The sequence below is a fragment of the Papaver somniferum genome, chromosome 6 (assembly GCF_003573695.1).
Source record: "Papaver somniferum cultivar HN1 chromosome 6, ASM357369v1, whole genome shotgun sequence".
In the NCBI taxonomy this organism is placed as follows: Eukaryota; Viridiplantae; Streptophyta; class Magnoliopsida; order Ranunculales; family Papaveraceae; genus Papaver; species Papaver somniferum.
This window is the reverse complement of record NC_039363.1, coordinates 91,316,484-91,332,411: the sequence shown is the minus strand read 5'-3', so window position 1 is coordinate 91,332,411 and position 15,928 is coordinate 91,316,484. Positions and strand designations below refer to the sequence as shown.

General features: G+C 36.5%; 2 protein-coding genes, 1 long non-coding RNA gene and 1 other non-coding gene across 5 annotated transcripts; 1 reads left to right on the top strand and 3 right to left on the bottom strand.

The window, feature by feature from the left end:
• The first annotated feature begins 8,107 nt into the window (after nt 1-8,107).
• On the top strand, nt 8,108-10,831 carry LOC113288397 (pentatricopeptide repeat-containing protein At1g33350-like). 2 transcript variants are annotated; one of them, XM_026537418.1, is made up of 2 exons: nt 8,108-10,467; nt 10,715-10,831. In XM_026537418.1, exon 1 carries the CDS (start codon nt 9,361-9,363, stop codon nt 10,108-10,110), a length of 750 nt encoding a protein of 249 aa, XP_026393203.1. In that variant the 5' UTR covers nt 8,108-9,360; the 3' UTR covers nt 10,111-10,467; nt 10,715-10,831. The 2 variants fall into 2 exon arrangements, with proteins under 2 accessions (XP_026393203.1, XP_026393204.1); XM_026537419.1 differs by having other exon boundaries at nt 8,108-10,548; nt 10,715-10,815.
• Nucleotides 10,832-11,124: 293 nt separating this feature from the next.
• On the bottom strand, nt 11,125-12,316 carry LOC113291071 (1-aminocyclopropane-1-carboxylate oxidase homolog 1-like). Its single transcript, XM_026540645.1, has 3 exons — nt 12,070-12,316; nt 11,537-11,871; nt 11,125-11,420 (listed from the first exon to the last, which is right to left on the bottom strand). The coding sequence occupies exons 1-3, from the start codon at nt 12,314-12,316 to the stop codon at nt 11,160-11,162; spliced, it is 843 nt and encodes a 280-aa protein (XP_026396430.1). The 3' UTR covers nt 11,125-11,159.
• A 256-nt stretch (nt 12,317-12,572) lies between these two features.
• TRNAK-CUU lies at nt 12,573-12,645 on the bottom strand. The gene has a single exon. It is a non-coding gene; the product is annotated as a tRNA-Lys (tRNA).
• A 222-nt stretch (nt 12,646-12,867) lies between these two features.
• LOC113285871 lies at nt 12,868-14,339 on the bottom strand. Its single transcript, XR_003328981.1, has 3 exons — nt 14,107-14,339; nt 13,818-13,897; nt 12,868-13,286 (listed from the first exon to the last, which is right to left on the bottom strand). It is a non-coding gene; the product is annotated as an uncharacterized LOC113285871 (long non-coding RNA).
• Nucleotides 14,340-15,928: the final 1,589 nt, after the last annotated feature.

Here is a 15,928-nt window from a genome sequence, read left to right as displayed (position 1 = left end):
AATGAAGAAGCCATTGCCTATTGATGTTGGCAGTAACACAAAGATATCAGGCTTTGGAATCTGACTCTTATGCCTACATCGAGAGAAACAACAATTGAATATGGGGCTTGACTGAAATTGTGAAACAGATGGCTAGATGGACGGAGTATGGAATGATACAAGGATGTCAGAACAAAGAAAGTGGAGATGTTGTGCGTACGAAGAAGGATGAGGAATGGAAATGGTGTACGCTGGAGTTTATGCAGACAAGGTGGTGATTGATAAACGGACCAAAGCAACCAGTGGTGATGGCCAGATAGACGTAAGGATGCAGTGGCCTAGATTAGAGAACTAGAAAGGTGCTGGGTCTGAACTGGTGCCGAGAGATGCTGAGACGAATAGAAGTCGTGCTGTAATGGATCAGATGGACATTGACTTGGAAAATGCTTCTCGGGTTTAGGTGAAATTTCCTCAACAGTACATACATATATATTGGATGTGAGAAGAACATACTTGGAGGAGGCCGGCTACTGGAGCCGTAACTGAGAAAGAAAGGAGACAGAGAAGCGAGAGTTTAGAGTTATTGTGGAGGCTAAGAGCAGAAAAGCAAGAGAAAGGGAAGAAGATCCGTACTGGGGTGACAAACAGTGATATCGGTTTATCATTTCTTACTTTTGTAATTTATTTTTATGGGTTTTGAGAAATCCATAGCCATTTTATAATTTCTTTGTAACTAGGGTTTTATGGTTGAAACTACTTTGGGTATTAGGCTATTTTTATTGATTATATAGCAATAGACCATTATGATTTGAATAAATTCATCTTAGAATATTGTTTATTGATTTATTGAAAAATGAGTTGTTGCTCCACCGGTTTAGTAATAACCTTTGTGCGTAATTGGATAATTTTACAAATAGTTTTGGTCTCGTTATTTGATAGTTCATGCTTGGGTTGAATCCTTTGATGAGTTATACTTAAAAGAGAAGGATACAATTTGTGAATCAATAATTTAGTTTCGAATAACTTTCTTGCTAACACAATTTGATGGTGCTTGCTTGGGTTTAGTCTTTTGATGTGGCATGCTTAGGATGTACCAGTGATATTTGCGACTCTGATACATACAATAGGTGGTGTGGATGGAACGAAGAATAAACATATATTTGCAATCATGTTTCATTTCAGTAATTATATAGAGATAGTAGTGGATACCATGAAACCTTGGTTACCGACTCTCCAATTGAATTTCTTTTATTAGTTTAGTTTAATTTTATTGTTTCATTTTACATTTCTCAATTATAAAAATCTCAAAAACATCATTTCTGGTTATTAGAGATATTGATTATAGTATTTTCACCTCTCCTCGTGGGAACGACCCGTACTTGCCTCTGTCTACTAGTTGGACACCGTGAGATTGCGGTTATATAAAATAGGTATCTCCGGATCCTATCAATTCTTGGCGCCTCTGCCGGGGAGCGGCTGAGGAATATTGTGATTAGTATTTTTGATTTTGTAAATAGTTAGGTTTTTTATTTTATTTTTTTTGTTATTTTTGTACAATATTTTTATTTTAGGATTTCTTTTTCCTTTTGACTTGTTTTCTTTTGTTAGATTTTTTTTTCAGGTGCCTTTTTGAAGATGATGACTCTTTCTCAGGAGACATCACCTAATATGACATTGGAGGAATATAAGCGTAGAAATTCAAATTATCAGGCAACCTCATCTGAGATGACGCTTGGTGAATATATGCATAGGCAACAGTATGGAGTTTTTTCTCCACATGTGGTAAGTGAAGAATCTCCTTTAACGATATATGAGAAGTATTAAAAGCATACACCGCTCAGTTTGGAGCAAAAGTTGAGAATTCTAGCATGCCAAGAGTTATATGCAGATGATGATTTAGAGGAACCTGTATATACAGAGGATACTATTGTTGAGTCTAACGACTTAGAGACAGTAGACATTCATAATGAGGTACCTTCTAGTCATTTGAATGGTGAGATTCCTATAAATCACTTAGTCGATGAGTCGATTATTCATTATATTGTTTCTCCATTGAGCTCATGTGTTGCTGACCCATCTTATGATCTTCTAATTGCTGATATGAATGTTAAACAGATTGATACTGGTATTGCTGATTTTGAACCAATCTCAGTTTGTTTAGCCCATTTTACAGACTCCGAAGACCCCATGCTTATTGACATTGTCAATGCATTGCGGTCTCTAATAAATAATATAGGCAACTCAGCAAATGAAGCTATTTCTTCGGATTTAGAACCAGATTTAGAGTGTACATCGATTGTTGAATTCTCTGAACATTCTTTACTCATTATCCATGATTAAAATTTACTTCAGAGAACCACGTATGATGAGAAAGGTTCAAATTGTGTTCCGAATAAGAGTGAATTGAGTTTTGGTTTTTTGGGTACTAATCAATATTATTGTTGCAGGGTCATCTTTTCAGCTAACCTAATTTGTTGGATTGATCCCCAACTTTTCAGACTTTATATATATGCTTTGCAGCTTACTTTGGTGTATCATCACCTTGTTTGGGAGAGCAGATATACAAAGATTATGCTTTATGGGAATCAACCCATATGATTTCGCTTCGTGGGAGTCAACCCATAAGATTTGTTCCCTTTTATCTACCTTTTATTTTTATTTGTTTATTTTTTGTATTTTATAATTTCACACCTTAATTTCTATACGTTGGATGATTCAATTACATTGAGGACAATGTAATGTTTAAGTGTGGGGGAGCGGTTAAGGTTTTTGCTTTCGTTATTTATTAAAAAATTGCATAAAAGAAACTATGATCATCTATTTAGCGGGTCTTAAAAAAAATTGCATGATGTGATCAGCTGTTTAGCGGGTCTTTCTTTTTAGCTGTTTAGCAGACATCTCTATCCATTATTTAGTGGATCCATCTAACTGTTTAGCAGACATCTTTATACCGCTGTTTAGTGGTTCCGTCTAGCTGTTTAGCAGACAATCTGTCTCGCTGTTTAGCAGACATCTCTCCATATCTAGTTGTTTAGCAGATATTTATCCAGTTGTGGAACAGATATATTCTTTTTTTTGCTCGAGGACTAGCAAAATATAAGTGTGGGGGTGTTGATAAGCACGTATGTGCTACATTTTGTAACCATATTTATATTAATTAGGACTCAATAATATTGCTAATAACACTATTTTGATGCTTTTGTAGAAAGTACAAACTAATTCAATCATCCGAAGATAAATGGCTAAAATGAGAAGCTAATTTGGCGTTTGCGAGGATAATAAAAGTGGATGGTCTGGTATGTGTCTATATATCAGCACCACTAAAGCTGCTCATAGCACCAAAAGAGACGGATTAGGATTGTGGGGTTCCTTATGAACTTGTTATGCACATGGCAAAGAGTTACTTTTATTTGTTTACTCACCTTAATCCCATTAGTGTGCATATACTGTTGATACAAGTGGAATATAAAAAATTGCTTTGTTTTGAGCAAGCACGTGACTGCACTAGTGGATCGTGAGATGTGTCCAGATCTTCTCATTTAGTATTGAAACAAAAATAGCAGTCTTCATTCTTATTATTCCATTGAAGCAGCTGCAACACAACTTTTATTCAGGGTGCGAGATTGAGTATTACAGAGAAGTGAAAATGAGCTGGAAAAGCTAATGGCAAAGTAGCAGGGAATGAAGAAGCCATTGCCTACTGATGTTGGCAGTAACAAGAAGATATCAGGCTTTGGAATCTGACTCTTATGCCTACATCGAGAGAAACAAAAATTGAATATGGGGCTTGTCTGAAATTGTGAAACATTTGGATAGATGGACGGAGTATGAAATGATACAAGGATGTCAGAACAAAGAAAGTGGAGATGTTGTGCGTACGAAGAAGGATGAGGAATGGAAATGGTGTACGCTGGAGTTTATGCAGACAAGGTGGTGATTGATAAACGGACCAAAGCAACCAGTGGTGATGGCCAGATAGACGTAAGGATGCAGTGTCCTAGATTAGAGAACTAGAAAGGTGTTGGGTATGAACTGGTGCCAAGAGATGCTGAGACGAATACAAGTTGTGCTGTAATGGATCAGATGGACTGGGACTTGGAAAATGTTGCTCGGGTTTAGGTGAACTTTCCTCAACAGTACATACATATATATTGGATGTGAGAAGAACATACTTGGAGGAGGCCGGCTACTGGAGCCGTAACCGAAAAAGAAAGGAGACAGAGAAGCAAGAGTTTGGAGTTTTCGTGGAGGCTAAGAGAAGAAAAGTAAGAGAAAAGGAAGAAGATCCGTACCGGGGTGACAAACGGTGATATCGGTTTATCATTTATTACTTTTGTAATTTATTTTTATGGGTTTTGAGAAATCCATAGCCATGTTCTAATTTCTTTGTAACTAGGGTTTTATGGTTGAAACTACTTTGGGTATTAGGCTATTTTGATTGATTATATAGCAATAGACCATTATGATTTGAATAAATTCATCTTCGAATATTGTTTATTGATTTATTGAAAAATGAGTTATTGCTCCACCGGTTTAGTAATAACCTTTGTGCGTAATTGGATAATTTTACAAATAGTTTTGGTCTCGTTATTTGATAGTTCATGCTTGGGTTGTATCCTTTGATGGGTTATACTTAAAAGAGCCGGATACAATTTGTGAATCAGTAATTTAGTTTCGTATAACTTTCTTGCTAACACAATTTGATGGTGCTTGCTTGGGTTTAGTCTTTTGATGTGGCATGCTTAGGGTGTACCAGTGATATTTGCGACTCTAATACATATAATAGGTGGTGTAGATAACATATATTTGCAATCATGTTTCATTTCAGTAATTATATAGAGATAGTAGTGGATACCATGAAACCATGGTTACCGACTATCCCATTGAATTTCTTTTATTAGTTTAGTTTAATTTTATTGTTTCATTTTACATTTCTCAATTATAAAAATCTCAAAAACATCATTTTTGATTATTAGAGATATTGATTATAATATTTTCACTGCTCCTCGTGGGAACGACCTGTACTTAACTCTGTATACTAGTTGGACACCGTACGATTGCGGTTATATAAAATAGGTATCTCCGGATCCTATCAACGTCAAGGGGATCCATTATCACCACACATTTTTATTTTGTGTTCAGAAATTATTTCTACTAATCTCTTGCATCTCTCGAGTCTACAAGTTCCTTCAAAGAAATAAAGATATCAAGGAATGCACCTCGAGTTTCACATTTGATGTATGTTGATGATCTTCTCCTTACAAGCCAAGCCCTCATTAATAAGTGTTACAATATGATACAACTCTTATACAAGTACAATACCTCTTCGGTGCAGCATTTCAATCTCATCAAGTCGTCTCTCATTCATCACCCTCGCTTTCCGCCTCCGACCATTCAACAACTCCAAGACATATTTAAAATTACATGCACATCAGAATCTTCATCATATTTGGGTGTGCAAATCTCGATCTGTGTTTAATCCCCTCATCAATAAAGCTGCTCTCAAGCGTGCTGGATGGAAGACGCAAACTCCTGGGCAAATGGGTAGACTGAATCTGATCAAGTTATCACTGACTCGGACTACAAATCATATAATGCAAAACACTATGCTGCCAAGACACGTACACAAGAAACTAGATCAAATCAACTGTTTGTGGGGCCATATAATGCAGAAAGAAAGTTCCATCCGATTAAGTTGCAAAAAGTTACAAGATCAATTGCTGAGTGTGGTCTAGGTATCAGAGCAGCTGCACCAGTGAACCAGGCTTTTTCTAAAGAAAAAAAAAAGGTTCATTCATCATTGTCCATCTTTATCACGGGCTATTCTCTTTGACTTCAAATATCTCAAAGGAAAGAATATTCTCAACGTTCAACAGGTACGTGTATCCAATCCTAACCCATCCTGGAAAGTTATAGAATCTTTGCAAACAATTTTTAACTGAGGTCTGACTCACATTATTGGTAATGGTTTATCTACACCCCTGTGGAACCATGGTTGGATTCTAAACCATCCACCCTTAATCCAAAACCAATGCTCTAATTTCTCTAAGGTAGCAAACCTCATTGACCCCCTCACCAATCAGTGGGATATACAAAAGATAGAATCCATCTCGCCTTCCCATGCAGTTACAAACTACATCCTTAACATAAATCTTTCGAACTCCACCTGCCTAGATAAATTGGTTTGGGGTCTCACCTCAGATGGGAACTTCTCAGTCAAATCTTCTTACTCAGCCATTACACAATCAATGGAAGGCCAACAATCATCCACAAATGATATTGTGAAGTTCAAGGCGATATGGAAACTTCCATGCCCACCTAAGATACAATTATTTATTTGGAAAGCTATCCTGAGAGGATTGGAAACTCATATACTTCTGTACAACAGAAAAATGGCTTCATCTCCAATTTTTTCTCGATGTCACCTACAGCCGGAATCGATTAAATATTTTTTCTTTTAATGCCATGTCACACAATAAATATGGAAACACCTTTCAACTATATGTCATTCTCTAACAACTATTCTAACTCTAATATATTATCAATATATGGAGGGTATTGTTGCGAAGGACAACACAAGTCAGGGGAACCTCACATCCCTAATATGCTTTACTCGGTGGGGCAGATGGCTTACAAGAAATAAACATATGTTTAAGGTACCCGATAACCAACAACCCGCATATATAATCCTTGGAATGTTCTGGGAATATCAATTCTGATCGACTCACACGATCTCAGCTATCGTAGGACAAGCTCCGGAGCGAAACATTGATAGAAAACAGCCTTATCACACTATTTCTGTCATATGGAAACCTCCAGATGATCCATGGCTGAAACTGAACACTGACGGGGTTGCAAGAGGGATGTCAGGTAAACGGAGTTTGTAGGAACAGGAAACATTCTAAGGAACTAACGTGGAAATCACATCATTTCATCATCTATTCCTCTCGGAATCTCTGTGGCAATAATGACGGAATCAAAGGCATGATATTTTGATCTTAAAGAAATGGTTAACACGCATATTAGCCATTTACAGATGCAAATGGATTTTTCAACACTTGTCAGGTGGCTTACAACTCATACGGTCGAGGAAACATATCCTTGGCATTTGTATCATCTAATTGAAGACATTCACAAATTGCTCCAACAAATTCGTGATGTGCGCATCTTCCATATATATCGAGAAGGAAATCAAGTGGCTGACGCGTTAGCCAATAGAGGAGCAGACACTTCAGCTACTCAAAATCAAGACTGTGTAACATAAATTTGGATTGATACTGCCCCAACATTTATATCTCCTTTACTTGTAATGGATACAACTCAACTTCCCGCTAGGTGTGTAAGGTGTAACTCCTCTTTCTTAATAAAAATAGTTTTTTATCAAAAGAAAAAAAGAAAAGGTCCAATTAAATAATAATGGACCCCCTGTTTGCTCCATGAGGTAAGAGGTGGCGACACATCATAGGGGATGGGAATCGAGGGCAGAGGCATGTCACTTGAGACCCAAACGGTAGAAAGAGAGTCTTTATTAGGCTAAGTTTTACGGTCTTCTAATTTAGCAGCTAGATTGGCAATCCACGTCAGGTAGGACAACCTCCTAACTCCTAGAGTGTTGCTAATCTAGCAGATAATCGCTAAATGAAACAGCGTTGAACGCCGAATGGTAATGCGCAAATACCTGGCGCTAAACCAAATAGCGCCTCACAATAGAGTTTACAATTATTTATATCGTTTACACCGATTCAATATGGTTACAGACTTAAATGGAGAGTTTACGCTGATTCAATATGGTTACAGACTTAAGTGGAGAGAATAGCTTTAGCCGTTGAGTTGGTTGAGAACTTCAAAGACCCACTACATTTCAAGCTACGTTTTGTCAATGCTCCCTTTATAATTAATTACTACTAGTGGGTCTGTTTAGTACTCGAGTGTTGAACCAAAAAAGAGAACGAAAAAGATGGAAACATTCAGCGCTGAATGGTTCAGGCCTCGGGGTGATATTCAGGAATATTCGCTGAATCGTTGAGCGTAAAGTTACTTTTTGAGTGTTGAATTGTTCAGCGTTTTAATCTCATTCCTACTTGAACTGCAAGCACTTGTTAGGAAAAAGAAGTAGATACAGATAGTGTTAATTTTTTTCCTGCACTTTTTTATCAATCTAGTAGTTCAATCTAGCTATAAGGATTAGCTTTAGTAAAAACTAGGGGTTGTGGGGGTGTCTAAATGAAGTGGAACACTGGACGGTAGAGTCGTCAAAAGACTTGTTTCTTCCATATTTTTGACCTTAGCTACATGGAACAATATATAGTCTGGATTGGCAACAGAAAAGAAAGAATGGAACAGAAATTACTCCAAATTCTACAAAAATGTAGAAATATGAGTGAATTGAAACAAACCCATCTCCGAATTTTGATTCATGGGTTTCAACAAAGCAATTTCATTGTATCAAAATTATAAGTTTCTCTACTAAATTCAATTCAAATATTCAATAACTCTCTTTTTCCAAATGTATTTGTTCATGATACAACGATTGAGTGTTTCTTACAGAAAAACCATAAAAAAGATGCATTTTTTATTTATAATTCAATGAGGGTTTCGCGTAATAATTTCACACTTATGTTCTTTTTAAGTGGCGTCAATCTCATCAGGATGTTGATACTGGGAGAGAGTTACATACCCATGTTGTGAAATTTGGATTTGGGTGGGTAGTGCATTCAAGGTGTTTGGAGAAATGGCTGAAAGAGACGTTGTTTCTTGGAATTCTATGGTTTGTGCTTATATGAATCATGGTGAGCTGAAGTTGGCAATTGAGTTGTTTAAGTCTATGAAAGAGAGAAATGTTGTTTCATGGAATTTGGTTATAAGTGGTTTGGCCAAGAAAGGAGATATGGAGTCGGCAAGGTTGTTGTTTGAAGAGATGATAACTTGGAATGCTGCGATGAAGAATGCAAGGTTGGGTCTTGATAATGAAGTAGCTTGGAATGCCATGATATCTGGTTATATGAGGAATGGTGATGTGAAGAATGCAAGATTGATTTTTAATCAGATGCCGGTGAAATCTGTAGTTTCTTGTACTGCTATGATTTCTGGATACACTAAAGTTGGTGATGTTGGAGAAATCAACAACCTTTTCTATTCAGTTCCAGTTAAGAGTGTCATTACTTGGAATGCGATGATTGCGGGTTTTGTTCAGAATCATAAATTTGATCAAGCATTGGAAGTTCTTCATAGAATGTTGATGTCTGGTGAATGTAAGCCGGATGAAACTGCTCTTATGAGTGTTCTCTCTGCCTGTACTCACCTAGGTGCTCATGAACAAGGAAAACGGATCAAGTCTTATATTCAAAAGCGGGATGTTGAAATTTCTACTTCATCAAGGACATGTTTGCAAAATGTGGTGATCTTGAAAGTGCAAGTTTAATGTTCAATCAACTGAGAAAGAAGTGCATTATCACATGGACATCAATGGTTGCAGTCTTAGCCTTTAATGGGCAGTGTAAAAAAGCTTTAACTCTCTTCGAAGAGATGTATGTGGAAAGAATACAACCAGATGATGTCATCTTCATTGCTGTTCTCTCCGCTTGCACTCATGGGGGACTGATTGAACAAGGACAGCGAGTTTTTAGTCAAATGGTGAAACAGTTCTACATTGTCCCTCGAATTGAGCATTATGGATGCATGATCGACCTTCTTAGTGGAGCTGGGAAACTAGGGGAAGCACACACATTAAGTACGAGTATGTCTATGAAGCCAAATGCCGCTCTTTGGGCTACTTTACTTGGTTTTTGTAAGTTGTATGGACAAGAGATGTTAGAGGTTGTGACAAAGAAGATCCTCGAACTGGAGCCGTCAAATCCTGCTTATTTAATGATGGTTTCAAATTTGAACGCACCGATCGGCCGGTGGGAGGATGTTTTAAATGTTAGAGCAGCAATGAATAAGGAAGGAATCCAGAAAGTTCCTGGTAGTAGCTCAATTCAAGTGGAAAATAAAGTTCACGAGTTTCTGGTTAAGAACACCAAACATAAAAATAGGATGGAGATTTTTAAAACTTTAGATTCTCTCTACGATCAGTTGAAAACAGTTGGAATTATGGAAAAGAGAGAAAATGTGCTTCTTGGTATGGCTTAATATGCAGGGCTCGTATGAGGATTACTTGAGCAGATAGATGGTGCTAAAAGCTATTGTTCAACTGGGAAGAAGTCTTTCTGTTTGATCTCGAAACAGCTACTTCAGACTTCAGAGACGAAGAAATTTTTCATGAAAAAACAACATTCAGGGGTATAAATGGTTAAAGAATTTTCCTTTGATATTTTCCCAGAAAAATAATTCATGAATGGTAACCAAGAGTGCCATGGTTTAGTATACAAGTTTACTGAAGACGTGGAAACTTCAAGGTAGACCTAAAAGCAGAAAAAGTCTGCCACACAGCTGAGCTTGCCGAGGTTGTTGACATGCTGGCCCGTACACTTCATACTTCTAACAAAGGTCTTCAGCTCTTTCTTTCGGTCATAACTAGCAGGGACTTCTTTACATCAAACAATGTCTATGTTTAATGATTCTAGAATAGTAAGTAAGAAGTTACAAATAAATAGAAACTTGTAATATGTATGGTTCCTCAAGAGTCCAGTTGAGGCTCTAAAACTTATTGAGAGTGATTCAGTTTCTGACTTGTAATATCTAATTTCATCTAGGTCCATGCCAAATGTTGACTCATCATCTTCAACTTTTTCAGGGAGATGCTGTGCTAAGGAGTGAAATTTGGTAATCCCAATGGTATGTTCGAGGATGTGATCCAAAGCACCATGAGTAATTATCAAAATAAAATTGTTACATGGACACACTTTGAAGGTATGTGAACTAAATGAGACTCGGTGCTAGGATATGGTTTTCATCAATGCCCAGGTATCATGATTTTCATCCCAACTATTTACTGGTCATCATATCCTAATTTATATGCTTGTTTGAAGGTTAACTGCAATTACTAAATTTTTTAAGGTGACTACTGTATCGGTGGTTTTGCTATTCTATTTTCGTAGTATAGTACATTAGATTCTGGGAAAAGGAAAAATACTACTTTATAAATGCATAATACGAAACTAAACGTTCACTCGAACAAACATAGACACTTACAACAAACCCTGATGAAGAAAACCATAGACACCCATAGGCTGTAGTAACTAATTACTAGACAACTTAAAGTGATCAAGGGCAGACACACCTCCAAGTCCTTTCTTAATGTAATGCTCGATGTATTCTTTCATCGTAATATATTTGTAAATAGGGGGATTCTCCTCTGATAGTATCTCTTTCAAAGGACCATAAATCTTTGTGTTGTCACTGGATTTTGTATTCAGAAAACATGCCACTGATACTCTTGGTCCATTGCGATTGGCTAGTACCCTGTGTTCAGCGCTTTTGAACTTGTCATTGTTGATAAGCTGTTTGAAATGGAAAGGTAAGTCTACTTAGGCAATTATGCATCAGATAATGAGGGATGCAGAACATAAATTAATTCGTATTAGTTCTAGCTTCTGAGTGAGAAAGGTTTATGTACCTGAAGAAGATCTCCAATGTTTACTATTAGAGTTCCAGAGATTGGTTTTACAGTAACCCACTGATTCCGATGAAGAAATTGTAGTCCGCCAATATGATCCTGTAGAAGAAGGGTAAAGAAACTCGGGTCTGAATGCTTACTTGTCCCTAAGGTTAGTTCAGGTTCAGGGCATGCTGGATAATAATGACCACTAAGTACCAAGAAATCAGTAAAAATTCTTTTAAGGTGGTCTTTTTCTAATCCTAGAGCCTCCAATAACAACCCAATAACTGTATCTGCCAACTTCGTAATATGCTTCCAATACTGAACTATTATATCTCTGAAATTAAGATGGATGATAGATCAGCTTGCGAAGAACAAAAACAGCAGTAGAGAATAATATCCGATTTGATTACAGAGGATAAGATTCTAATCCTATATATGAGTCAACATATAGTACTAGAAGTTAACTGTTAGTAAAGTGTAGATTTTTTTTTACCTGCAAGTGTCTGGCAATTCTCAAGTATCAAGGGGATCAGGAGATTATAGGTTACATCTTAAACTGTCTCTCCAGTTGGCATATTTTGACACGTAGAGATCGGGATCACTTGAGTAAAATTGTTTCTTAATCTCTGTATCTTGTTCATGAAATCTTTTGATACCTTTAATAATCTCATCTGTTACAGTTAAAGGAATTCCATGGTTCACCAATCGAAAGAAACCCCAAGTCCCCGATGCACGTCGAACTTCACCAATAACTTCCTTGCGTCGGCAATGGTCATCTTGATCTACGCTTTTCATATCATATAAAGACAATTCTAATTGATTAAAATGATTTTTTTGTAAGATCTTTTTCTTTTAATGGACCTAGCGACACAATAGGTGATGTTTAGAGTTTAGTCTTCCCACGCGTTTTTGCCTGAAAGTAGAGATAAAGTTAAAAAAAGATTACAAGGATGGGATTTTTGTTGGAGAATGGAAACAAGAGGCACATATCTGTGCACATGATTAGAGGGATCAAATGTAAAAAAAAATGAATAATGAAAAAAATTTAAAGCGCCCACCGTGGGGCTCGAACCCACGACCACAAGGTTAAGAGCCTTGCGCTCTACCAACTGAGCTAGACGGGCTAGTTGTTAGAAAAGCATTTTTTGCCCATTATCCCTAAATCCTCACAATTAAGCTCCTGCTTCCTCGTGTCCCTGTTAAGGCTGCACAAGGTCTGGTATGGTCCGGTTCTCCTGTGGAACCGGTCTCTGTACCTGGTGTTGTACATGTACTTCCGGTACAAGACCGGTACAGGTTTTTTACCTGAAAAATATTACCAAATACTAAAACAGCATTCCTATAAGTTCAATGTTCAACATTACATACTTAAGTTCAACATTCCCATAAGTTCATTTTGTCACAAAGTACTAAAAAGTAAAACCAACATTTCCATAAGTCTGTCTCTACGACAATAAATGAAACGCAATCATCTTGCAAACAAAAAAGGATGGCTGCAATGATGACATTCAGCATGAGTTTCACTAATCTTTTTTCTTGTTAGGATTTCTTGGACATCTATTCAAATGCTTTCGTAATCCAGCAGTTCCATTGACGTCATTGTGAGAAGCATATTTTCCCTTGCAGTGATGACATTGAGCATGAGTTTCACTAATCCTTGTCATTTCCAACCAAACATCAGATCTCACTTTGCCGTGCTTCTTTTGCTATCACCAACTTCAACCGCTTCGGCTGTACTTGTTGGAGTTGCATTTGATGTGGACATCTAACAAACATAAAACACAAACACAATGTTAGACTAAGATAATGCAATGTAAGGAAAAAGACTAACTGTCGAAAAGCAAGAACATACAGTAAGTCAGTAACTGAATTAGTTATGCACCTGTAGTTTGAAACAAGACTAAAAGGGTTTTGAAACAACCATGTATTTTTATTCAAAAGCTCAAGCACCAAATTACACAGTTCATCTGACAAAGTTACATACAAAAGAGGCAATTCTAGGGCATCACTGCTAGTATAAACAAGAGAAGTTCATGCCAGACGCACTCAACCCTAAAAACCCCAAATCAATCTCAAACATATACTGAATTTCATAAAAATATAACCCTAACATGCTTCTAAATTCAGAATCACACAAATGAGCAAAAATCAACATCAATGAGTGATTACGAACCATGAATCAATCTAAGTAAAAACCATGAATCAATCTAAAATTAAACCCTAATTCAATCCAATTTATCCAACAGGGATTCAACAAAAAAAGGAACTTAAGACATAATTTAGAAATCGATTTTACCTTGGTAAGACCTACAATATCACTGGAATCACAAAGAAAAACTTGAATAGATCGACTACTTTTGTTTCTTGGTATAAGAGCTGCATTAACAAACATGAAGAAATCAAAATCCCTAGAAAATTCCAGATTCAACAAATAATCCCCAATTTTACTAAAACCCTAGAGTCTGTACAAGTACAACAATCTTCCCCAAATCGTATTTTTTAATAAAAATCCTAGAATCTTACAAGAAATCTATATCCAATCAAATCGAAATTGAACAATAGAAAAAGAAGAAGAAGAATCATACATGTTGTCGGGGGTTTGTTTAATCAGAAACAAATTGTTGTTGTTGTCTCTAGGTTTGTTGGAGAGCTCTGCGTTTTGTGGAGAAGATGAAAAAGATGGAGGGGTTTAGTACCTGACTCAATAGAGATTCAACAGAAAGAAGAAGAAAAAAGAGTGAACAGATATTCAACATATTGAAGAAGTTCTAAAGAGAAGGAGTAGTGCTCGGCTGCTCTTCAGAGGAAAAAATAAAAAGAACTGAATGAATGAGAAACTCCCTCGATAGATAATACCTAGGATGGACGGATGGGATTAATAATAGCTCAAGATTTGAACGGCTCATATTGACCGGTACTTATAGTCCGGTACAAGCCGGTCCCAAGCCAAGAACCGTTCCATGTACATGTTCCTATCCCAGTTCTCATTTTCTGTCCCGGTCCCTGTACTGGTTCGGTTTCGGTCCGGTATTTTCGGTTCCATACCGGTACAGGTACTCTTCACCGGTTCCTGTGCAGCCTTAGTCCATGTTAATAGATACTTTTTCTTTAACTAGCCGGATTGGGTACCAAAACTAATTGTAGGTACAGTGAATAAGGTAAAATATGGTCATCTGAAAGTAAAATCCAAAGCCCCTTATCCATATATCTATTAAATTAGTTAAATTAATAATGTTAGATTAAATTTGTTAAGTAAGTATGTTGATTATTGTTTTTGTTAAAAATTTAACTTATAAATCTTGTTAGAAAAAATTTGTTTTGAGAATTTTGTAACGAAAATGAATTACTCTAGTGAAACACTTCTCAAAATGGAACGGAACAAGGTTTTGTTGGTTTATTTCTCCAAATAACAGAAGGAATTCAGAGATTCAGAATTTAGGTCATGAAAAGTCGTCATGCTCGACTGCACAACAACATGTCGACCAGGCATGGTCGTCATGTTCGTATAATAACAAAATGACAACTTTTAATAGTTAATCAGATGTTGTCATGATGCATTTATTCCAACCATGCTGACTACCTATTACCAGACATTGTCACGGTTATAGTTTCACAAACATGACGACCAATAGTAAAAATGAACACGGGATATTGGCAGTTGTTGATCATCAGGGCCGAAATGCATCAAAGTGACGACCATCACCTAGTCGTCAAGGTTTTGAGAGTCAAGGTTTTGAAAACCTAATTTGACGACTAATTACAAAGTTGAACACATGAAAACCCAGTTTTGACAGTCATTTGTCGGCGTGATTCAGATTTTCATAACCTGACAACTAATCATAATTGTCAACTAGTCGTCAAGGTTTTGGGGTAAATACCATGACAGCCCTGTGAATGTTATTTTCAGAGATGAAAAGTCATCACGATATTCATCTCAAGAAGAAGACGACTAAAATTAAATATATTGTCAAGGTAGATAAATAAATACTCCAACGACTATATAACTGCAAATTAACAATTCCGATTATTCTGATCTCATTTGACATTCGAACAACAAAATAAAGAAGTGAACATCAGGTTAGGAGGCAAAATTAATTGATATGAGGTTGAGAATGAGAATGAATTTCAAGAAAAACAACTAGGTATTAAGATTTGGCAAGGACATTTAGGTAAATTTACTCTGTTTTGACACCCCTTAGCCTTTCAACTTAGTGCACTTAAATTTCTATATGTCCCAATTAGTTTGGGTATACCACAATCCGGTGAGTTTCTTTTTCTTCTTCTGATCAAGATATTTATCTATTTAATGGTTATATTTGTTGTGATTGTTTTTTAATTCTTTTCAATATAAGAAAGGATACATCACAAATACAATAAAGGGTTTAGTAAACTTGCAATATTACTCTA